This window comes from Stenella coeruleoalba (genome assembly GCF_951394435.1).
Source record: "Stenella coeruleoalba genome assembly, chromosome: 1".
Classification (NCBI taxonomy): domain Eukaryota; kingdom Metazoa; phylum Chordata; class Mammalia; order Artiodactyla; family Delphinidae; genus Stenella; species Stenella coeruleoalba.
In genome coordinates, this window is record NC_137169.1 from 174,031,175 (window position 1) to 174,056,576 (window position 25,402).

The 25,402-nt window shown below is 38.7% G+C and overlaps 1 protein-coding gene across 11 annotated transcripts in view; it reads right to left on the minus strand.

Annotated features, from left to right (window-relative positions):
• Positions 1-1,363: 1,363 nt before the first annotated feature.
• The window catches only part of SMG7 (SMG7 nonsense mediated mRNA decay factor), a 69,233-nt gene continuing 45,194 nt past the window's right edge, over positions 1,364-25,402 (minus strand). For 5 of the 11 annotated variants that reach the window (XM_079900270.1, XM_079900269.1, XM_079900263.1 and 2 more), the window contains 18 exons: positions 24,481-24,552; positions 23,223-23,373; positions 22,703-22,838; positions 18,144-18,306; positions 17,637-17,793; positions 14,797-14,867; positions 13,527-13,587; positions 12,249-12,368; positions 10,941-11,367; positions 8,943-9,087; positions 8,071-8,453; positions 7,050-7,421; positions 6,123-6,272; positions 4,096-4,176; positions 3,462-3,621; positions 2,629-2,799; positions 2,363-2,508; positions 1,364-1,741 (listed from right to left, as the gene is read on the minus strand). In XM_079900270.1, the coding sequence (XP_079756396.1) occupies positions 1,628-1,741; positions 2,363-2,508; positions 2,629-2,799; positions 3,462-3,621; positions 4,096-4,176; positions 6,123-6,272; positions 7,050-7,421; positions 8,071-8,453; positions 8,943-9,087; positions 10,941-11,367; positions 12,249-12,368; positions 13,527-13,587; positions 14,797-14,867; positions 17,637-17,793; positions 18,144-18,306; positions 22,703-22,838; positions 23,223-23,373; positions 24,481-24,552 (3,080 nt within the window). In that variant the 3' untranslated portion in view covers positions 1,364-1,627. The remainder of the gene's footprint in view (positions 1,742-2,362; positions 2,509-2,628; positions 2,800-3,461; positions 3,622-4,095; positions 4,177-6,122; positions 6,273-7,049; positions 7,422-8,070; positions 8,454-8,942; positions 9,088-10,940; positions 11,368-12,248; positions 12,369-13,526; positions 13,588-14,796; positions 14,868-17,636; positions 17,794-18,143; positions 18,307-22,702; positions 22,839-23,222; positions 23,374-24,480; positions 24,553-25,402) is intronic. The other 6 variants (XM_079900273.1, XM_079900271.1, XM_079900264.1 and 3 more) reach the window with 4 other exon arrangements.

The following is a 25,402-nucleotide window of genomic DNA, read 5'->3' on the forward strand; positions in this document are numbered from 1 at the left end:
GCTCCTGGATGTGCTTTGCTCTGCAGCTGTTTTCCAGCTCTTAAGTCCCACGCTAGCTCCACACACTGACACGCATCACCCCTCCCCTCTGGGGGAGCAGACGGGCATGTGCGCGCACACACGCACACTCTCACACACACACACACACACACAAAGGAGAGCTCTCCCAGAAAATAAACCCTACCACTAGCACAGCAATTGGACATTTAGATTGTTTCCATAATTTCCCCTTAAAATATTACTTTTCCAGGAAATGACTATCAGTAATGCTGTCCTTCTGTTTCTACACAAGAAAATTTTCAGTCCTCTTTCCTTCTAATAAATATCAAATAAAAGTTTATTTTCCTTCCTTTCGCCTTTTCCAGAATGGACTTCCTTGTGTTTTCTTCTCTGCGTGATGCACACGTGTCCGCGTTGCCTTGAATTTCACTCTGAAAGTGGAGGCTGGGAGACTGCAGCCGGGCAGGGGCCTGGCCCCTCGGTGGGCTGTGCAGACGCCGCTGCTGCTGCTTCCTTCTTCTTCAGACTGTCTTTCGGGCCCCAGCTGCTGGACCCCATGCTGTTGCTTGTTGGCGAGATGTTGTGCATGTTAGGAATAATAACGATTACTAGCACACAGCACAGGGTAGAAAAGGGGTGGAGGTAGGGACAGGAGGAGGTGGGTGGTAAGTAGGATGGGGGCACAAAAACCAACCAAACAAAAAATAACCACACTGAAAGCTTCTACCTATTAAAATGCGTCAGGCCATGAATGGACTAGCCTGCCTTCTGTGGGACTGCCTGCTTTGCTACCGTAAAATGTACAGGAATCAAAAACGTTAATTTAAAATCCTACAGCAGTTTGTCTGCAAGTCCAGCCCAGCACCACCACCCACGCTGCATCCTCGATTGGGGCTCAAGCACCTACAGAGTGAAGGGCATTTCCTGCTGGAGTCTCCAGGCCAGAGGAGGGCCCACCAGAACCTTCTGAGTGAAAGTTGAGGCCTTGTCCTCTCCCTTATGGAACATTTCCACTGGCTGAAGAGGTCAGTTTCCCCATCCTGTCACCACCAACCTCTCACAGGAGCAGTGCATGGGGCTTTCTTTGCTACACACTGACTAGAAGAAGCACATCCGTGTATGGAAGAATTCAATGTGATATCTTACTACTGAGAGTAATAACAATAATAAAAGATGTTCAGGAATAATTTCAACTATTCTCAGTCAGCAAAGCAATCATTAATGGATTCCTATTTTACTCCCCAAAGAGGAAAAAAAGGACTGAGACGTTCCCATTGGCTTCTCCCATCTGCCTTCCCTTCTCAGCTTTCACTTCCCATGTGGCTGGGGACATGCACGATGGAGAAGGTGAAAGGCGGTGATATCAGGTAACTGAGTGAGACAAACAGCAGTTCCTCTCTCCCTCCGGAAGGCCCCGGGGGGACGGAGAGTTCCTGATGGTTTTTTCTTTTTGCTGCACTGCAGACATTTCGTGCACACTCAGCGGGCTGGTGGAACACTTACACCCTCTCAACAGCGAGAAACAGAAAAGAGGGCTGCCACCTGCAGGGGACTGTGTGGGCCAGTCCTGCAAACCCAACATGCCATGGTTTATGGAGCCTTCATTCCCAGGGTTGCCACTCTGGCCTCAGTGTGGAGGGTTCATGGTGCCTTGTCCCCGCTGCTGTTTCTGCTTCTGCTGCATTAACAGCTGCTCCAAAGCGGAAGGTCCAGGATGCATCATGGAACTGGACCAGATAGACTGAAAAACAGCCCAGAGCTTGTCAGCAGAGGTCAAATGCCTGGTTGTCTTTAAGGGATTTGTTTTTCAATCCCAGCCAAACATAAAGGCATGTATGCCCCAAGATTCCCAAACCCTAAAAAACCCCAGCTATTACAAAAACTTGTTGTAAGACCAGGTCTTCAAGACAGGTTAGTTCCCATTAAGACCATTTTAAACCAGAAAAGGTGAAAGTATGTTTTACATAAAGTCTTTTTGCTAAAACTCAGCTCCATGTGAGACCAGAGCATTTACCAGAAAGGTTTCAGGCAAACAAAACATTTCTGAAATTAGATGCCCTTCTCTGACTTGTTTAGAAAAGGCTTAAATGAAATATTCCAAGGTGAGTCCGGATTTTCTTAATCTTAGAATCCAACTAAAACCTTCATGTCTGTCCCCCTGAGGATACTGCTTTATCACTAGTGAATTCACAAATTAAAAAAAAAAAGTCCTATTCAAGAATCTTATAAGGCAGACCATGCTTCTAGGACTTTGCTAGATATGTGCTATGAATCAATCCTAAGGGCCTCAGGAATAAGATTAGCCGTTTATGTGAATGAAAGCAGAGACATCTCTTGCGGTTCTTGTTCCTGATCCACTCACCTTTAGGCTTTCCATGAGGACAGCAGAAGAATCCTCCATGGATGGGCCATGGCCTGTCCAGGAGCCACTTGAAGTACTGGCCTGATGCCAACTGCTCTCAGAGGATGATGTTGCTGAGAGATAATCAATGCCAAACCCACCCATGGCTAGGAATGAAGAGATAAGAAGAATTCAAGACGTTGTTCTACCATTGCCAAATGCCAAAAGCTAGGGAAGGGTAGAGTAAGTTCTTTCACTTTCGCTAAGCAATGAAGTCTGGATCTCACCTGGCTTATCAGTTTTCCACCGATCTGCCGTCCTCCTATCCCTGTTATCCGGAGTCCCAATGGGTCCAAAATTGGAGAATGGGACAGAATTGTGGTTGTGTGTCGGAGGCGAGCTTGGCAGGCTGCTTGGGTTGGAGGAATGAGGAGACTGGCTGGCTGGTGTTGAATGATCTATGAAATAATAGCAACGCAGGACATTGAACAAAGATGTTTCACAAACATGCCAAGAATGAAAGTTTCCTGTAGGTCTGATCACTTAAATTCTGTTAACAATAATCACAGGGTTTCAGGAGAGGCAAATAAAGGCCCCAAAAGGGATCCTGCCAAATGCACTCGCCTGTCCTGCTGTGCATGCCTAAGGCACACTCCTTGCCTTACAACTAAAACAGTACACAGTTTTGTCAAATAAATGCATTCTTTTGGTGTGCCTCTTTCAGATAAGTATAACTGCTCTTCTCTATCAGAACAGAATTGCCTAACCTTAAAAATTACTATTAACTCTGTATTTTTAAAAGTGCAACTTTTCCTGCAAAGAACGAATATCTACAAATAAAACTAAAAAACAGCTGCAAACCTTAAGATAAAACTCGTATTTTTTCTCCCTTACAACTCTGTTCATTACTGAGGATGTAAAACAGCTTTTTAGTGTCATTTATCATATGAACCAGTGCATCAGGCTTTTTTTCCTATTTTCCTTCAGAAGTTACTTTAAAAACAAACAAATAACAACAACAAGATACAAACAAAAACCACCAAGACACAATCATACTATCTCTTAATCAACTTGAGTGTACAGGAAATGCAAGGTCTATAATTTAAAGACTAGTCAATACCTGAACTGGCAGGAAGTGATGGAGACCATGGAGTCCCTTCAAAAAGGGAGTACAATGATGTTTCCTGGGGGGCCATTGAGGGATTAAGTTCTGCTTTAGAGCTGGTTGTCAGGTTTTTCCCATATACCTCATTGAACACACTGTTATTTGGGTATCTTTCCTGAAAGACAATGACCACCAAGTTAACAAACTCACGCCAGAGAAAGAGATTTAAGAAAATGCAGTGTTCGTGCTCATGGATGCTTATCTTAAGCCTTTCTTTGCAAGACAAACTTTTGAGGCTTTTACTTCTGTTTCTTTCAGTTCTCCCGTTTAATTCATTTGCCTTTTATTTTCCCTCACCCTTTATTTTGCTCTATGTAAACCACCTGGGTTAGAAAGTATGAATAATTTACTTGCTGAACAACAGAGCCCCAGAGACTTTAACACTAATGAGAAGTTAAACAATTCAAACTTATACAAGTCTCTAGTGTACCCTAATCAAAGGGGGGTGGGGAATAAAATCAAATACCTGGAAAACACCAATATATGGAAGAGAAAGGAAAGAGAAAAACAGACGTATTGAAATAGAACGGGAAAGAAAATACTAGCCCACAATAAAAGCACAAAGCAGGATGCTTCACTGTTTACGCACCTGATTGAGAGAGAATCCGGTGAGCGACAGGAAAGAGGATGAATGTGACATGAGCTCCGAGGGCTTCTCCAATAAGGATTTCTTCACAGTCCCGGAAAAAAAGGTAGTTAAATTATGCCTTCCATTTTCTTAATATTAAGATACCATCCAACCAAAAGACCACAATTTAAGCATACTTGTACTCACCTATCTTGTACAATTTAAAGCTTAGAAGATATAAATTCAAATCCGTGAATACCATGACACCAGATAAGTGCCAGTTGTCACAGGTGAGACAGAGCCCTCCTGATCAGCACCTCTAATCTGGCACAGAGATCCTGGCAGGGACCCTGGAAACTGGCAGTTTGGAGTGTTCACTAGGCAAGAACCTCAGGAATCCCTTTGTCAACAGTTGCATTTAAAATACTCTCAAAACAAGAAGGGGAACTGATCTGGCACTGTTTTCTCCCTAAATTTTTAAAACACTGACATTAATGACTTTTAAAAAGCCTTTAAATCCATTTGACAACTGGTTTTGTTAGCATGGTTCCTAACAACTCTATTTGTGGTATATATCAAAATAGTTGCTGAAGTCAAGCTTACATTTATTGGCCCTGAGAAAGTTACTAGGGAAAAAAAAGCTGAATCTCTGATGCTCACTGTCACTGAATTGTTGGTCAACAAAGCATTTATTAAACACCTGCTGCATGCAAGGTACTTTCACACACATCATTAACGATGCTAAACATAAGAAGGGCTACCGTAAGGTTTTTTTAAACATGAAAAAAAATCCACTAAAAGGCCCCCCTCCGCTTGTTCCACCATCAGCTTCATTTCCGACGGAAGGGGCAAGCACAACAGGAACTAAGAGATTAGGAAACTAGTGTACAGAGACGTGCTCCCCTGCCTGTCCCTCAAGCCACCCCAGCAAAAAAAAAGCAGCAAGAAAGGCAAACACACAGAGGCAACAGTTTAGTATCTGGACATTCAACAACCTCTAGGCACTGCCATTGCACTACGACTGTTCAAGTGTCTAGGGGATCTTTTATTTCTGCTAACTTTAGTGGGGGAAGTGAGAGGTCTCTGTGGCCACTCACTCAGGAAAATTCTTAAGGGAACTTCAAGTGCCAGGGATGGCAGTGTGTCACGAGAGCCATTAAGCAGCTTTCAGTTCTCCTAATACTAAAATCAATGCACTTTAATCTTACGAATGTCTTCTTACCCCGTGTTTATGGGAAAGAAACAGCGAGAAAGTGGAACTCAAGAATTGTTTTATGTCTTATTAAGATGGCATGAAGGGAGTGGGGGAAAGACCTCATAGCATACATCTTTCTTACAGTCCCCCCACCTTAGTAAAATATCTAAACAATGGTATTCTTTGAAATGCACACTGGGTTACAGAAGGTTATTTTTAAAAGATACCACTAATCAATTCTTAGACTTTATTTTATGTCATTCTAGTTATTTATCTCTGTGTTCACTCATTTATGGTACTCCAACTATGTTTATAAATAGAGGCCTTTTCATTTTCACTCATTCTGTTTAGAATCTGGCTCTGAATTTAGATCAGGGCTCTTAGTTAACCAAACAGAAAAGAACCACATACTGTTCGGTAAAATCAATCTAGAATTTTTTTATTCAGTAAAACATCTAGAACATTATTTCATTTCATATTTTGAATACATGAGGAAAAATCTCACTGCTCCTAAACAAGATTAAATGACACCTAAAATTCCTGGGTCCAGGTGGAAATGATACCTGAAAAGTAAGTTAACTGGCCAGCATCACATCCTGTGTGTGACCAGCCCTGCAGGATGCTTTCTGGATAACAGGTAACAAAGCTGTAAGATTTGGGGAAACTATGGAATCAGACATGTTTTGCTATGTTCTACTACCATTTGAAGGTTAGTTTGGGCAATCAGGAAGTAAGTTTTAAATTTCTATAAAAAAGGAAAGCCCTAGAAAGAAGAAACCACCTATTCCAAGTACTACAAAATCTCAGAAAAGAAGCTGAGGTTAGAGCAAGAAGAATTATGTAAAATACATACAAAGAGGCTTCGTCCAGGAAGAGAGGCGAGAGGCCCCAGCAGAGCTGGGTAAAGATCAGGAGGGTTAGAAAAAATCAGCTCTTCCTCTTCCTCCAAGGCAGCCAGACTCTTTAACAGGTCCGGAGGAAGTAGAGGGGAGCCCTTGGGGTCCTAGTGACAGAAAGGATCACAGTGAGATGCAATAAGGGATGACAAAAGCACAAAGGAGTAGTGGCATGATTAGGGGGGATGAAGGCAGCTAAAGTCAAGGAGGAAGAAGTAATGAATAGTGAGACAGTATTATGCAAAGAGGAAAAGGCTCTGAAACACCAAAGCAAAGTGACACGAGGACAATGGTAGAGAAAGATCGAAACAACAGAAAGAAGCAAAAGTAGTGACAGAGCAGAACATAAAAGGTTAATGTGGGAAGCGAGTAAAACAATGCAACGGAGCAAAGTGATTAGCCTATCTTGTGCTAACAAACAGAGAAACAGCTTTCTTAAAAGTTACAAAAACATACCCGTTTCTCATGAATAAAAAGCGCAAGTACAGGGAACTCCACTATCAAAGATAACTGGCTTTGTTCCTCTCAGAAAACAATTTGTTTAAATATGCAATAAACCTATTTTTAAACTTAGATGATTCAGCCCAACTGAGAGGAGCTTTGTCTCAGAATTCTCTAACATGCTGTGTTAGAGATTTCTGCACATGATTTCTCTGCCAGACCATCACAGGTCAAAATCAGGAACAGAATTCTTCAGCTCCCCCAAATCAAGCATACTATGCAATTGTAAAGAGGAGACCAAAAGCTGCACCCATTTACTCAGCAGCATTCTGCAGCACTAATGAAGCAGAGTGACCTTTATAAACATCTACTTGAGAAATTTAAAGGACATGCATCCCCAGACCTAACTCTGAAGTGCCCTGGTGACAGGAAAGGACACACACCTCAAATGGCATCCTGGGCACAGGATCCTGCTCTGGACGGAAGACTCCCGGTGACCGTTTGCCCCTGCGGTCCATGTTGGCTTGCTGTGCCATTACAGCTCTGCTATCAGCCATGCTGTAGGAAGAATCCCAGTAGAATTCTGGGATCTTGACTTCTGAGGAATTATGGTTATATGGCTCCATGGGAAAAGGCTTCATTTTTTTCTCTAGAGGCTGCTGCTGCATTACAGGAGGTTGCAATGACGGCTCAAACAGTTTTATGGGGTCTTGGGTTTGAAGGTAGTAGGGCTGTTTCACAGGCATGATTTTCCCTAATGGGCCTTGAACCTGAGGGGGATTCCACAGCTGTTTGGAGGCATCTGCCTGTTGATACTAAAAAAGAGACGCCTGTCACCAAGATGAGGATAAAATGCAATGTTACTTACACTCAGTACTCAGGAATCACAGAATGAATCTGAGAGATTTTACCACCAACAAAACTCTAGACAATGCAGTTTTGTTTACTCTAAGTTTTTCAATACACAGAGCTTTCTGGGAACAGATTAAGGGCACTGAACTCATGTTCTCTTTCAGTTCCATTATTTAAGAGGTTTAATAAATGAGGGTGTGAGTGTGGGTGGGCGCGCACACATTTCTCCTTCTGCTTCAAGTGGTGTGGGATGACAAATTATTTAAGACTGGTATCATTAACACCTCATCAAGATTACGATACTATTTCCCTTCTGTAGTTGAGGTTCAAATACAGGAAATTATTTACAGAAAATCCTTTTCTATAAAGCTCATAAGTAGTAGCAGCAAAGAATGGTACTTAAGATCTATTGTCCTTTACAAAAGTAAAAGGGAGAACACCTGAACTTTCCTAAACAGCAAAGAGAAGACTTACGTGTTCCCATAATCATTACAAGTCTAAGCAAGAAGTAGCTGAAGGCCTAACTAGTATTTTTAATTAACCAAACACAGAATAATTTCAACCTTCCCCTCTCCTTACTTCAGCTGGACAGTACACACAACTGTGAATTACCTGCTGGAATCCAGAGTGGTGAGGAGGGCTTTTCCCCAAAGCCGGCACAGCTTTTGTAGGGGATTGTTGCTGCTGAGCTAGAGCCTGAACCTGCAACTGGCTTGTAGACTGTGCTGTTGGCTGAGCTGGTAAAGATGTAAGGGGTTGCTGGGAAGGTGGCTGTGGTTGTTGAGGTCCCTGGTTCATCGGCCCTGGTCCAGAGGGCCGTTGCTGGCTGTAAGGAATGTGGGACTGTTTCCCAGCTTGCACCTGGTTTCCTGCTGGAGAGTGAGCTGTAGGCTGAAGAAAGGTTCCCGGGACAGAAACACCAGCTGGGAAGGTGTAACCTGAGCCCATAGAAAATGCCACAGGAGGGGGGATAACATAGGTTGGGGGCGGGAACCCTTCAAAACAGAAGAACATAGCTTTAGTTCTAAGGAAACTTAGCAAAAGAAAGACAAAAAATAGTATAGTCATTTTGGGCTGGGGTGGAGAAGAGGTCTTCTAATAAATTATAAAAGACAGGGACCAACCGTCAAGTAAGACTGATCAAGTGTCAATCTTTAACCTGATTTCAAGAATTAAATATAGACTATTGGCTGCTACTTCTATCCACGGAGGTAACTGGAGAATCCTAAAGGCAGTTTTTTAGATGCCATGGTTAGTGACAGGAATTCCTTCATAATAACAAGCATACACTTGTACATAAACTACAGAGAAATGGCTCAAAAAACAATTTCATAAACATTAGGGAAAAGAGAACTAACTCCCTTATACCTTTTAACATTATGGTTTAGTAATGTCACTCAGAGTCTAAAATTTCTCAGTGGGTTAACAGAAACTCCTACACAGATGGAATTCAGCAGAAGAAACTACAAAACATATATTTTTACCTGGCCGGCTGGGAAGAGGAGGAAAGGCTCCAGGGTGATGAATGGGGATGAACTGGGAGTTACTTGCTTGACTTGGAGCTTGAGTTACAGGTGTTTTCCTGGCTTCAGACACTGGAGTCCTTCTTAATTCTGTCTGGGATTTTACCTATGACCAACCAGAAGCAAAACTATCTATAATAATCTGAAACTCAAACATGTCAGAAAGAAGCACCTACTCTCAGAAAGTATTTAAAATCCTACTATGTCCCCCCCGCCAAAAAAAGTATATGCTGCAGATATTTCACTTCACCTAAATTAAAAATGGGAAAGTCAAATTATTTAATTGCCAAAAAAAGTTATAAGGGCTTAGTTTTACTTGTCTAATTATTTTGCTTTCACAATATCATAAAAGTACGAAATACAGAAAAGACCTGAGAATTCATTTCTTTTACAAACGAGACACCTGATGCCAACAGGTTTAAAAAGCTGCCTATAATCTTAAGCCACTGTTATGGGCCCCATGGCCCTGTATTCTCTTAATGTACATGAATTATGAATGAATAATGACCACTAATCCACAGATGAGACACTTTTGGCCCTCAGTTTAACTTCATCTGGGCAGCTTTAAGGGTATCAGTCAGGCATCCACCCTCCACCCTGCAACCCTACCACCCCCAGAATAAATAAGGATACTTTCAGCAGTAAGAAACAGGCCTGAGATCCTACAGATGGAGCTGGAGAGAAGTAGATGCCATATGCACTGCTCAAGTAATGTAAAGGTGAGTAAAGTGAGTAAAAATAGGTAGCATTTATAGAAAACTCAGGATGAGGTACAGAGGGCGGTGATATATTGACTACTGTCAGGTTTTCTTTAATCATCAATAGTCAGATTTTAAAAGGATGAGACCAGAAAAGAGATTTTATTTTCCGTCTGGACCTTTTGGGGAGGCAGTTTCAGAGGATAGAGCCAGAGCAGGCAGGAAATGCTGAACTCTTTATCCCTAAAACACTGGTCCTGCAGCCTTATAATTCTTTTGTTTTCTTCCTTGCCTTTCCCCAACACCTCTCACTTTCTCTGTGCCTTTTCTCAATTTCTACCATGTTTTTCTGTTTCTTTCCCTATTATTAACCTTAAAACAGAACTACTATGTTCTTATTTCTCCCTTTCCCTGCAAAAAACTGTAAGGGAAATGCCCTGCAGGTGATGTTTATTTGCAAGCAGACTTCAAAACTGTAAGATTCCTCATGCCTACTGTAAATAAATACATTTGGCAAAATGTGTTAATAATCAAATGGCTACAAACATTAGCGGTGTTAATAAAACCAGCACAGAGTAAAGACCCTTTTGTTTATATGAAATCATCTGTATCTCCCTGGAAAGGGGCGTGTGTGTGTGTGCGTGCGTGTATATTTAAAAGAAAAGTCACAAATAACTGAGCAGTGTTTATCCTTTCCCAGCAAGAGACTTGGGTTCTTGCTTTACAAATTCCCATGAGCCAGGATAACACTGAGGTTATATAATGCTACTAGCTGGGGCCGGTATAAATGTCAAGGAAAATAGCCTCATCTTTCCCCAAGAATATATTTTATTTTGTATAGTGAATCTGAAAAACAAAAAACAAAAAACCACCGTGTAAGCCTTAATATACTTGGTTCTATGGGATCTATAAAAGACCCCAAATTTTCCACTATAGCATTAATAAATCACAATTATACCTTCCAAAGAAAATGTAATTCTTTGTGAAACTGATAGCTCTGCAACTGGTTATTCCCAGCCACTTAAACTGGAGAGAACTGACAAAAATCAGGTTGAGATTTTTTTCACTCACATTACAATTCCTGAGAGTTGGTGGAGTACCCATCTACCATAGTTCTTTACATGACCTTACTATGCAGCCTTCTAAGAATGCATTGAAGCTTCCAGAATAGTCAATTCTCAAGGCTTTAGGAACAAAATGAAAAATCTTGCCTTTTGTGTGAGCCTTCCTCTACCTGCTTTATAGTTCAAATACAGCTTACCTGCACTGCCACATTCTGCTTTCCTGTTTCCTGTAACTTTTCTAAGGTGCATTTCTTGGTTTCTGTTTTCCTCTTGTTGTTGTCCTTCTTTCCATCATTCTTAGTTACAGTTATTCCTTTGCTATAGTCCCTTCTCACCTCTTTGGGAGGAAAACTTCTTCCTTGGTCTCTGTTCACTTCTCGTGGCTTAATGTTCTCTTTGAAGGTGACCACTGGTTTCTCTCCTGTGTCACAGTTGTTGCTTAGATTTCGGCCTGTAGACAGCACTGATTTCAGTCCTGGGTTCCCATCCACAGCCAGTGACTCTATGATGGTTGTTTCTTGCAGAATGAGGTTCTCTTTGGCTTCACTGGGCTCTTCCAGTATTAACTCTGGGATTTCTGTGATAAACAACAATTTCCCTACCTCATTTTCACACTGAATCAGCCTAAAAAAGTAAAAATAAATCCATATATGAAAAACACAAATCTAAAAGACAATAACAACTGAACTGTGTATGGGTCCCACAGCCTTAAAATGTGGGAAACAGCACGGTATAACGGTGTGGATTCAGGTAACATAAAAAGCAGTTATGTAAACTCAGATTCTCATTATCCCACTGAACATCACCACCACACGTTTAATGTTCTCTAATAAGTACAGCTACATTTACTCAGCATGTTTTAAGCACAAGACACTAGACTAGGCCCTTGAAGTAGCTATAATTCCTGTTTTATAGGTGTGAAAACTGAAGCTCAGAGGTATTATGTTTATTCAAATATGCAACCATGTGAGTGGCTTACAGTATAATATGAACCTGAATACAAAAATGAATATGAAACAGTTACTGACTTTGGAAAGGTTATAATCAACCACAGTGATCCTAAGGACACACACCTGGGGAAGTGGCAGAACTGGACACTGAATTCAAATCTATCTGACTCTAAAACCTATGCCCTGTCTATTACACCAACTACCATACCTGCTTTATATTTAACTAGCACCATCCTGGTCTGTCTTGACTGAAACTGACCACCATGCCCCTGTCAATACAAATCACCATAACTGTGAACATACAATTTAGTTAGATTTATATAGATGTTTATAAATTGGAGAAAAAGCTCATGATAAACAGTGGCGACAAGGCAAACTCCTCTAAAATAGGCAGTGTAATGAGAGAACAGAGGTTAAATAAAGAGATACGTATGATCACTAGGGTCATAGTTTGATGCTGTGTTACCAACACTTTGACTTAAGAGTTTACAATCAATAGCATTACACCAAGTCTAAAACTCATGTGGGGCTGTGTGTATATCCGATGAGGAATACCTTGGCTGATTATCTGCGATCCATTTGCCTATAGAGATCAAGCGCTGCTGTCGTATTTGTCTTTGCTGACCCTCTTTGTCTCCTGTAATACCCTGGTGGCCTTTGGAAAAATCCAAGTTCCTAAAATTGATATAAGCAAATTATAGAAAATTAAACCTAATGAACTGCAATGGCTTCAGATTTTTCCATACAGGTTAGCTATTTAATGTAAGCAACTGCATTTGTTTGAATTTATTTACGCTCCCAAAGACTGTAAATACAATGAAGCAAAGTAGAAAAGACAATATGCAAAATTCACTATATTAATGTGATATTTTTACTTATATTTCACTTTCTCACAGAGGAGCTCAAATAAATCACCATCTTTTATTGGGAAAGATTCTTTTATCCTAAGAATAAAGTTTTCATTAACACTAACCTTGCATGGTAAGTAACTTACTTCAAATGACCATGGCAATGCTAAGGGTCTCTGAAATGCCTATTCTAACAAATAGTAGTAATCTATCCACTTTAAGGTGGCCCAATCTAAATCAGAAAAAATGTATACATTTCATAAAGTACATAGGGCAAAGAACTAACTGATGTTAGAAAGGTAAGTCAACCTAAAAAATAAGGATTTTTCAGATTTCTCATTAAGCTATCTTTAAAAAAAAAAAAAAAAGAAGCAGCATCTAAGAATTGCTAGGCAGTAGGTCAGATACTAAGGATACAAAGATAAATGAGAAATAGTCCCTACCTTAAGGAACAAATAATTATGATTTAATCTGAAGAAATAAAAGCTAAACAAAGAATAAGAGAAGCATAATAAAGAAGGGTTAGTTTCTTCCGATAAGCTTTGAAAAGGTTTCACAGAGTTAAGTGATACCTGAGCTGGACCTTGGAGAGGTATGGTTAAGTGCTAACAGGTTGGTAAGGGAAGGGCAAACGAGGAAGTGGGAATGTTCTAGGCATAGCATGAACAAAGTTTTGGAGGAATAAATATACAAAGCTATTCAAGTACAGGACATAGTGTATGTATAATATGTGTAAGTATTGGAGGGGAGGAAGGTGAAAGTGGCAGGAAATATGACTGAAAAACTAAGCATTTGGACATTAAGCTAAAAAAGATATTATAACAACTGAGGATGGGTAAATTGAAGTTTTTGTATTAGTAATGGGACATCATCAAGCCTGTACTTTAAACATATAATTGCTGAAGCAGAGTAGAATGGACAATATAGGGAAGTTGATTAGGAAGCTTTTTAATACGCTAGGTAAACAGTGATAAAAGCCATCTACCTGAAAGAAGGTCTCAAAGCCAAGAATCCTTGTAACTCAAACTCCTCTGGAAGTGGTGTAGCTACAGAAGGGCAGAAAACAAGATTTGTAAATATCTTAATTAAAATATTGTCATTCAGCAGGATATTACTTCTTAAATTTAAAAAAAAAAGAGTATTTTTTAGACAGAAAGAAACTATAATGCTCATAGTTCTCTGCTCTTCTTTATAGTAATCTTGATAGAATAACTTACCTGTCAAACCCCTGCATGTTGCCTTTGGGCCCTAGACATTGTCCTAATACTCACCTACTACTCATTGCTGAGGAGGATGGGTACAATGTACTTTTTTCCCCCAGCAGCCTTAAAGATTCAAAGCCTCGGATCCATTAATCACAATGTTTAGGTTATCTCCTTGTTAACTCAAAGTATTGAATACCAACATTGACAACACTTGGGAGCTTGTAAGAAATACAGAATCTTGGGCATTATCCTAAACCTACTGAGTCATAAACTGCATTTTAACAAGATCCCAGGTGATTCATTTGCAAATATGATGCTTGAGGGGCACTGATGTAATGGAAGAAAAATAATCAGAAAGGAGTCAACTACGGATTGTTCAGTGCAGGATTATTTATAATGGGGAAATTTTTTAAGCAAATGGACAATGATAAAATAAATTATCAGAGCCACAGGACGGAATATTAAGCAGCCTGTAAAAATCATGTTCCAAAATGTTTAAATGACAAAGGAAAAGGCTAACAATGTAGCGTTAAATTATAAAGCAGGTACAAAGTTGTACCTGATATCAATCACATGCAGGTTGTGTGTATGTACACATAAGTAAAAACCTCAAAGAAAATACACTATCATGTGAATAGTACAGAGAGTATCTCTGTATGAGAGAATTAAGGGTGACTTGTGTTGTGTTTGTATGTCCCAAATGTTCTATGATACGCAAGTATTACTTTGAAAGAATAATGTTGTTCACATTAGTTCCTTAAAAAAAACTGCTAAGAGTGAGGAGGAAAGGAAGATGGAAAGAATCTGAAGGTACTACACTCTCTGGACTCCTATGCAAATGTAGCTAAACAGGAGAATAAGCTGCTGAGAGAACTGGAAGAACATTACCTCTATTTCCACCCACTTAATCAATATAGAGCTCAAAGTCACTTCTGAGTTACTACATTTAAAGTCAAACACTTAAGAACAAAACCCTGTTTTTCTCTGGCGTTAAGCCCACTATTAGTGATGGAGAACAATGTCAGCGACACAGGTTAAGGTAGCCCTTACCATTAGTACTTGAAAGATCCTCTTCATGGGGATGGAAACTATTCAGAAGAGAAATCAGCCAAGGCCAAATGCTGTAAATTAAACAGATAGTTCAGACTTTATTTTTGCATGAAAAACCAGAACACTAATAAGCCATGAAAGTGTTACCTATAGGACCGTGACTATGTATTTTTCCCTTGCTTCAGCATTTTAAAGGCTGTATGATTTCCTAAAACATATTTCCAAATGTGTCTAGATAAGATACACCAAAAGGGCCAAATTTCTATGATAGAGACCTACTACTGCAGATCGTTTCCCAGGCTCCTAATTTAACAATTAGCAAAATTAATTTGTCAGTTTTAAACATTGATATTTACTGAGAAAACTTTGACCAGAGAAATAGCACATTATGTTTTTATAGTTTTCACATACATTATCAGTTGTGGAACCTATTACTAGTTTTTAATCTGTGATGGGGGTGTGGTTACATCATAGTCAAATCACATTCTCTGTTCAAAGTGATGACTATGCCTTTTTATGATACAACAAAATCCACACATTGCTGTAATATCCTTACCTCTGTTTCCTAATACAAAATTTTTGCCAAAGTTTGCAAAATATTAAAAAATATTCTTAATATTTAGTTAAAATATTAAAAATAATCACGATCTACTGAAGGTTCTCATTAAGGTTTTCTTGAAATATTTAACAACCAATGTTGGTGAAAAGTGTGTTTTAAAAAAAGAAAGCCCAAGGTGAGTTGCCCAGGAGAGAGAAATTGGATGTACATCACCACATCACAGAAAAAACCTGGAAGCTGACAACTATTTCTGACAGTTTTACACTTTGAAATATGGGAATATGCTGCTTAAAAATATATAAATGAATAATATAGAAAAAATATATAAGGAAATAAACACTTAAGAATAAATGTCTGCTACAAGTCTTTGGGGACGTAACGAATTACGAGACAGTTGAAAAAGAAGGTTAATAACCCAAAAAAGAATGTTAGACTAGAACAACAATGTCTTTATGCAACAAATATGAGATCTCAAGAAACAGATTACAGAAAAAGAGTGTGAGAAATGATTTAATGATATATTGCTTTACCCCACTGTGGGTTACTTAAGTCTAACTTTGCTTTCTACAAAGGAAAAAAATACATCACTATTTCATGCATTTGTTAGTTTAAGATAACATGCTCTCAAAAAAAGTACAGAGGAAAACAAGTTCTAGAAATTGTAAAGGCCCAAAAGCAAGAAACTGAAGGTTATTTGAATATATATAAAACTTTGAGTTCACAAAGAGGAATTGTTTTTTTCATCATTTAAAAGATATAAATGAAGATTATTCACCTTGATATATCAGACATATAAGGAAAATCTTCAGTTTTAGAGAAATACCCCACACTAGCCTAAAATGAGTAGTAACATAATTTAAGACAGGATGAAATACCTGCAAGGCCATAATTCTAAAGATTCCAACAAATCTAAGAGAAGGAATGGGGAAGAGAAAGTGATAGGGAAGAAAAAGGAAAAATGTTTGTGAACACCTATTCCTTCTGGCTGAATATCCTTTGCAACAATAAGAAATGGGAATGCACCGGGAGTTCCCTGGTGGTCTAGTGGTTAGGACCCGGCGCATGGCCCGGGTTCAGTCCCTGGTCAGGGAACTGAGATCCTGTAAGCTGTGTGGCATGGCCAAAATAAAATTAAGAAGAGAAAGGGAAAAAAAAAAAAGAAAGAAATGGGAAGGCAGAGAATGGGCCTAAAAGATCACTGTATAGGAACAAAAAACTGAATAAAAATATCAAAGCTTCTTTCACAGCATTACTGATATAAGTTACTGAACCAAACACAAGTTCTAAAGTACACACGGGAAGGAAAAATGTATACCTCTGGTAGAGAAATGAAAACCCGGTGCAAGAAAGCAATGCCTAAAAATATGTATGACTTACTAATACCTACACTGGCACAGAAAGGAGATGTGTAGTATGCTGTACTATGTTGCTAAACTCTATTCATGACAATGTCAAAAATGAAGGTGCTTAAAGTTAGGTTTGAGGGGAAAAGAGGAAAGAGAAGTATGCAGTAAGAGGGATCACAGGGTCTTAAACGTGGCTTGGACATTTTCTAGGTTGTGACCTTGGTCAATGTGTAGATACTGGGCCACAAAGCAGATATTTCAGAGACTCTCCTAATATCCACCATCAAAATATGCAGGGGAAAAAACATATATGCAGGGGAGGAACTTCCCACTCACTGCAAAGCCTTACTGGAAATATTTATTCCTATAATCAAAGGTACACTGAAAGCTTTCATTTGTCACTGTAAAATGAATAGTTCCTAAGAACTGTCAGAATTATTCTGAGTAGAAATTACAGAGAAAATAGTAAGAGCCAAAATAACTTCCAATCTTCTATGCTTAAAACAAATATAACTCAAATCGGGTGTTACTAAAAGGCAACAAACAGCTTATGTACAGAAAAGAATGGAAGAAGTAAAAATCTCTTCCCTTCAACTCCTAAGCATAAAATTGGGGCATATTATAATGAATAAGAAACAAACTGGTTTTATTTCTATTTCATTTTGAAATGTGAAAAATGCCTTTTCCCCAGGATGGCAACCAGGGACAGGGGGAGCACACAGGGAGTCAGAAATCCTTAAGATTGTGCCTCACATGAAGAATTCAAACAAATAAATAAAAAGCATACAAAGAAGTCTTCAGTTCAATTTCTAGAGAGTAGGTGGAAAATACAAAGTCTTCCATTATTCCAATACTGTTTTAGAAGGCAGTTTCTACATATCTGAATATCAAACAAACAAAGCACACAAGCTAACATGAAACTCTGAGACACTTACTACTGTCTTTCATCCACCACTGCCTCCTGAAAGACCCTGGGTCTGAGTCTCAGCCAGTCCATGGAGACCTTGACTGCAGGTAGGGGATAGGCATTGTAGGATTCCTCCTGAGACTTGTTCTGGAGAGGACACTTGCACAGGATGCCAAGAAAAGACACTGAAAGAAAAAATGTGTTCAGAGAGCATAAGATATTTGAAATTGTGTACCAGTCCGAATTAAAATATTATTATGAGCCTCCTGCTGTATCCTACTTAATACTTAAAATATCTTACAGCTTCTCTCTAAAAAGCCATTTTCTTTCCTATGTTAAAAATGTTATAGATACAGTTGATGAGGGGGTGTCAGCAGATAAAAGGACAGAACTTAGGGTTTAGGCCTCCTGATTCGATATTAAGAAATGTAGGACACTTTTTAATGTTACTAATGCTTTGTTATAATGATAAAAATGCCTAAGATCATGCTTTCCAAAGAAGATGGCACAGAAAGTTAAATGATTTAATACTCACTAAAGAGGGCCAGCAACTGTGTCCAACACAGCTGCTCATCTTGGCTATAACTATGCTGTTCCGTTTCATTGCTAAAGTCACGAAGGTGATGAAGTTGAAACAGGTTAATGACAGTGACGTGAACTAACTGCTGAGAGTTGAAAGCTTTTTGGAATAGCAGCCTCTGTAAAAGAAGACAGGAATACTGAATATATTATCAAGAACAGAAGCCATCTTTGACACAAGAATTAAACTGGCAGTCTGCATTTAAAGCCACAAAGGTAACATTTATAGATGAGTATTTTAATTGAGTCTGACATGGTCTGATGTTTCTCATGTTGACTTTTTGCCTTGAAAGGATTAAACCCAGACACCACAGAGCTGTTTGAGCTGTTTTTTTTTTAAACAATACTTTTTTCCATGAGAAACTATACATATATATTTTATAATTTTAAAAAATACATTTATTTATTTATTTATGGCTGTATTGGGTCTTCATTGCTGCGCATGGACTTTCTCTAGTTGCGGTGAGTGGGGGCTACTCTTCATTGTAGTGCATGGGTTTCCCATTGTGGTGGCTTCTCTTGTTGCAGAGCACGGGCTCTAGGCGTGAGGGCTTCAGTAGTTGTGTCACATGGGCTCAGTAGTTGTGGCGCATGGGCTTAGTTGCTCCACAGCATGTGGGATCTTCCCAGACCAGGGCTCAAACCTGTGTCCCCCGTATTGGCAGGTGGACTCTTAACCACTGCGCCACCAGGCAAGTCCCTGTATATTTTTTTAATATGATCTGAGACAAACATTTTAGGGGACTATCAATAAATTTATACATCTTAATCCATTAGAAGCTGTTTTATAAGAGATGCAAACATACTAAAATATTAAACTGGGACCAATGACTAGAAAGTAGGTGCACAGAGTGAAAATCAAAATTTCAAATAAAAAGACTCAAAAAATATGTTTTGAACTCTTGGCACATAATAGGTGACTTAAAAAATTTGTCATAAGATTTACTCTTTCAAAGGCTTGACACATTTAAAGAAACTTATTTATTTTTAATATGTTTTTATTTATTTAATTTTTGGCCCTGTCAGGTCTTAGTTGCAGCATGCGGGATCTTTTGTCACAGCGTGCAGGCTTCTCTCTAGTTGTGGTGCGCAGGCTCCACAATGTACAGACTCAGTAGTTGCAGCACGTGCGCTTAGCTGCCCTGAGGCATGTGGGATCTTAGTTCCCCAACCAGGGGTTGAACCCACGTCCCCTGCATTGGAAGGCGGATTCTTAACCACTGGGCCACCAGGGAAGTCCCAAAAGAAACTTATTTATAAATGAGAGAGACAGCAAGAACATATCTGGAACACAGGGTAAATGGTAAACTAAAGCAATCATTAACAAGTGTTATAGGTGCTTCAACAAATTATTACACTTACATTTTCCCCTATTAGAAAAGCATGTTCTTCATAATCAAATTTCTTTTACTTAATAACTAGGTGTTCACAGTGACCTGATAATAAGCACTATATGGAAAAATTCACCTACATGCTCTCAGTTAGCCTTAACTTCATCACCCTTCTACCTTAATATCTACAGAAATTTAGATTACTCCCATATAAAATATTTTTCAAACACAAGTTCCTAACGAAGTTGATAGCTATTAGAGATAATACCTGGCTTTGCCCTACACTTTAGCATAGCCAAGTACTCTCCCTCCCCAGGGAAAATTTTTGGAGAAAGTGGGCGATTCACTGTCACTAGCCTTATGGTGGGAAATAGAAAACTACTTACAGTTCTACCAGCAGTGACAAGAGATCCTACCATCTCAGAAATTTACAGCTGCCTTTGCTTAGCTTATTCTGAGGTTTTTTTTTTTACATAGTTAAAGAATCTGAAATATCCAGAATAAGTTCTATAATTCTACTAATAAGACCTTTCACGTTATCATTGGAAAACAATAAAATTCTACTTTTCTTTAACTCTGTTCTCCCTATCATCTCTCTGTTTCCTCGTCATCTGCCTTTCCAGTATATACATCAAGAATGCTCACTCCTTTTCTAAAGATATTGACCATTTTTCTTTCCTCTCCTCTACTCCGAATGTCCTGAAATGCTATCTCTTCTCCAGAGTTCTCCCACAAAACTTCTCCTTCAATGTCTACAAACCTTATAGATCAAGCTGATCGTTTACAGAAATGCATAATATTGGCATGAGAATATTAATTTGTATTTTTCAAAAAGCATTTTTTCCTGTAAGTATAGTTTATAGCAATGTATCCCTTGTATCTATAAATCCACTGGCATTTATTTTAGAAGGTGATGTCCTATCGAACAAATCCTAGCCCTTTAAAAAAAATTTTCTAGTGTACGCACAGAAACATTAAAGCATATGAGTGCAGCCTAGTACTAGCAAATGATAATGTAAGTTCATGAACACACAGACTTTGTCTTGTTCTCCCCTGTATATCTCTAAGAGCTTCAGAAAAGTACACAGTAGACATTAGGTACTCAAACACTTAGTGAAGGAATAACCCAGACCTTTAGAAGTAAATATGTAATTATTCAGTTGTAATTTCATTAACATTTGGATTGTATTTTAGTAAACAAGGAGTTCCCTGGGAACAAAATCAAACCGGAACTGACTTATTGTTCCTCAAAGACACTTTCAACAGCAGTTGAGGAATATACTGAACTAAATACCATTAAGAAACAGCACACATTTAACAGACAGAAAAAGCCTTGTATCTCAATTCCTAAATCCCAGGCCTTAAGTCCTTCAACGAATCTCAAGTTGGTACACGTTTCTGCTTAGTAGCTAAAGACTTGCTAGTTAGACAGATACACTGATGTTTACATGTGGATAATACTAATTATCTATAAAGGCTTTAGAAATACTTACTCAACTATGCTAAAATTTCACTCCAACAACTTTCTTCTGACATTTCAGTACTGGGTGAGGTTTAAAATAGATCTGCCTCATACTATGTTTAACTTCAGAGTGTTGGAATGATATTTCAAAGTGTATTTTAGCAACTGCCCACATACACCCACCAGAACTTCACATTCAGAAATATATCTGAAGAGAGTATTAGTATTTGAGGTTGAACCAAATACAAAATTGACTAGATTCTATACGAGAATAACTTACATAGAGAAGATCTCACTAAGGTAGGTCCCCCCTTCCTCCCCATTTAGGGAGTATATCTTTCACAGAACAAGAGCTGGAAGCAAGATCAAAACGTCATCTGGTCCAACTCCCTGCTAGTTAATGGGACGGCATCTAAACCATTCAAGAAAGATGGCTGTCAATCCGACTCTTAATCTCTCGAAAGAGAGACCCCCTCAGTAACCCCCTACAGTCTATTTAAATTTTAAGATTTTATTTCTGACCTCAGGAAGACAAAGCTGTGTTATTTTAAAATAATCCTTCATAGAACTGAAAACTTATAATGAAACTATTTAGCCTTGTTTGTTCTTTCTAGGCTGAACAGCCTAGGGCTTTAAAAAGTTGGTTGTTTCTTTCATGTACCCAACTCTATAAATCATGGGCTAAATTTAAATAGGTCACTAAGAGAGGCAAAGAACAGAAGGGGACTCTAGAAGCTTATTTTAAAACAAACTATGTCTATTATAGTTATTTAGTATGATCTCTTACACTAAAAAGTATCAGCTAAAAATGACTATCTGTAAAAACTATTTCACACTGACTATATTTGGCTAATTTATTATCTCAACTGTCTAAGTTCAACAATCTCTGGAATGTGAAACTTTTATAATACTTATAAAACTGTAAAGTAGTTACAGACAATTCCCCAAGTGTATAGATACTCAGAAGTAACCAAGAAATATAAAATGTTCTTTGAGACTGTCTTGTTTACTGTTGATTCTAGTGACTAAAACAGTGACTGATACATACTAGTCAAATATTTGTTGAATAAATGAACTAAAAATAAAATTAATACTAATACTTAATTTTGACTCCTCCAATATTATGTAAATTATACTACATTTAAACTGCCAATTTAATATACTAGTAAAAAATTATTTTCATATATATAAATAGAACAAAGGTTACTTAATTTTATCTCCTTATACAAATTAGTACAACATATTCTTGCTGAATGAAACTCTCATTACATTCCTTCAATCAACCACAAACTCTGACAGATCAAAGCACAATGAGAACAACGCGCTCGGTTTGCAGAATGGGATTACTATCTATGAAGTAGGTAACAGAATCATATCTAAATACAGAAACCATCAAATGTAGGACTTCCAAAACTGAGAAAAGAAAGGTGCTTGGTCTGAGAAGGAAGGAGGAAAAACTGTTTTTTCCCACTATGATATTTTCTGCCAAATGATATTTTCAGCTACTTAGTGAAAACACTGCTGCTGTATTTCTTTATATAGACAGCACCTCAGTTTAAACTGAAGGAATGCTGTATGCAAGAATTTCACATGCTTTAAATTTAGTTTTTATCAACAGTTTGCAATTAAGTAATGACATAAAAAGTGGGAGTAAGCCTCCTCCAAATCTTACGCTTCCTCATTTAGACAAGACAAAAAATTCTCTATTTAAAAAAATCTAACCTTAAACTGTTCTTCCAATTTCTCTCGAAGAGGGCTCAACTTTTCCAAGCTCTTACTCAGGTACACATGACCATGGAACTTAATAAAGGCTTTGATGAAGTCAGAAACACCCCATTTGGTTTTCACCTCATCCCGGCTGAAACGAAAGAAAAACTTCCATGAATCTTAAGCAACAAAATGGCTAAAACCTCTTACAGGAGACTTCGATTTGCAAAAACACATTATTTGAGCACCTGTGACTCAAGGAGAGGATTCGGCAACTGACTGACTTTTCAACTGCAACACACTCAGATGAGTCAGTACTCAGCAGCCTGTACTCCTCCGCTGGGAACAAATCAGAGGCTGACTGGTTGAAATTCAGTGATGACTACATGCAAAACTATTGTAATGTATATGTTTAGAAATTAGGCAAACCTAAAAGAAGAGAAGCATAGGTAACTGGCCATTATTTCTTACATGCCCAAATTTGAGGGGTGAAGGCTACCAGGTTACAAAGTCCTCTTGGAAAAGTCAACCCTACCTTTCCAGTGCTTTAGAAAGTGCTTTTTGTAGATTAGTAGAGGCAGCTGGGAAAGGGAACTTCACAGCAATGCTTCTGCAGTAGTAGAAAATTGTGGTCAGATGGTCTCCTTTGGAAGAAGCTAAGATAGCCAACTGATTGTAAGGCTGACCTAGAGGAGAAAGTTAAGATTCTAAAGCAACCCAAAATGCATGAAGTCTTGCTATCAGAACATAGAAGGTCAGTTTTTAAATCTTTATATTAACAATGGGGAGTATTTTATGAAGTAAATCTCATGACTACCTCATTAAAAATGGCATAATGTAAAACACACTTCAGCTATGGTACATATTGTATTTAGGTTGAAAAGTCACATAGTTAGGATGAAGAGCACAATAAGTTCAAATAAGACTTCAGAAAGGGCTAGACAATAAATATTTTTGGCTTTGTGGATCTAAGAGTCTCTATCACAACTACTCAACTCTGCCATTGTAGTGGGAAAGCAGCCACAGACAACATGAAATAATTTATCCAACTGCCATCCCTGCCTTCAAGCGGCTCCTTTAGAATTTAAAGGACTTTCAATGTGGCTTAACAAGAATGTAGATCACCAAACATCTACAGTAATTTAATTCAAGAATCATTGCTAATGCCTATCTTGGGAGCCATCAAAGGACAAAAGCATTATCTTTTAGTAATAAGAGAGGATTTTTCTAGGAGGGAAATGATGGTATTAAAAAGAAAATTAGGGGCCTTTCCTGGTGGCGCAGTGGTTGAGAGTCCGCCTGCCAATGCAGGGGACGCGGGTTTGTGCCCTGGTCTGGAAAGATCCCACATGCTGCGGAGCAGCTGGGCCCCGTGAGCCATGGCCGCTGAGCCTGCACGTCCGGAGCCTGTGCTCCGCAATGGGAGAGGCCACAACAGTGAGAGGCCTGCGTACCACAAAAAAAAAAAAAAATCAGGCACATATTTAAAAAAAAAAAAAAGAAAATTATTCTATGAGTAATTAAGGAAGCCAGAGTTGTTGAAAGAATTTTAGATCACATTAGGAGATATTCTATTTATATTGCTTTACTGACAATCATAATATTAGTTTAAAAAATTTATTTCCAGTTACAGAGAATGTACAGTTAAAAGGAAAAATATAATAATCAATACCAAAACTCAACATTTTTTTTGGTTTCTTAGCACTTGAAAGATGAGCCTTGAACTATTTACCATTTTTCTATATCTAGAGTAAAGTGTCATAATCAACCACAAGTTGACATGGCCCACTCACCATTAGAGGGGACAAGCTGAGCCGCATGCCTATAGTAGGACTCTGCCTGGCTGGTCTGGTTTCTGTATCGAGCTGAGAGGAGGAAAAAGAAAGTTTAGTTTAAAAACAAACAAACAAACAGATAAAACAAGCATTAGGGTAATATTTCCAAAACAGCTTTAGTTTAACAATTTAAAATTAATAAACACATTAAAATTAAATTAAGATGATTAAAGAAAGAAAATATTTTAAAACAAATTAACTATAGGATTATGTGTGAAGTGTCTATCAGGCCTTCCCTATTTGGGACATTCAGCATGTAACCAATTTTAAAGCTTACCTAGCCCCCTTTTTCAGGTCCTCTAGTGTCATGCATCACCAGCTCCCACTATGGACTATGCTGGTGACCTGGAGCCGGCCCACAAGAAGGGGTGAGTTATATGGCACTTAAAAACAAAACAAAACAAAAAACACTATACAATATGATCTGAAATTTATGTATTTCTTCAATATCTTATAAAGTGATTTTGAAAAATGCTTCATACCGGACTTCCCTAGTGGCGCAGTGGTTAAGAGTCCACCTGCCAATGCAGGGGACACGGGTTCGACCCCTGGTCTAGGAAGATCCCACATGCCGCGGAGCAACTAAGCCTGTGCACCACAACTACTGAGCCTGCGCTCTAGAGCCTGCGAGCCACAACTACTGAGACCGTGTGCCACAACTACTGAAGCCCACGCGCCTAGAGCCCGAGCTCTGCAACGAGAAGCCACCACAATGAGAAGCCCGTGCACCACAACAAAGAGTAGCCCCCGCTCGCCACAACTAGAGAAAGCCTGCGTGCAGCAACGAAGACCCAATGCAGCCAAAAATAAATAAATAAATCTTCTTGAAAAAGAAAAATACCTCATACCTATTGCAATATTATTTATGTGTGTGCAAAGA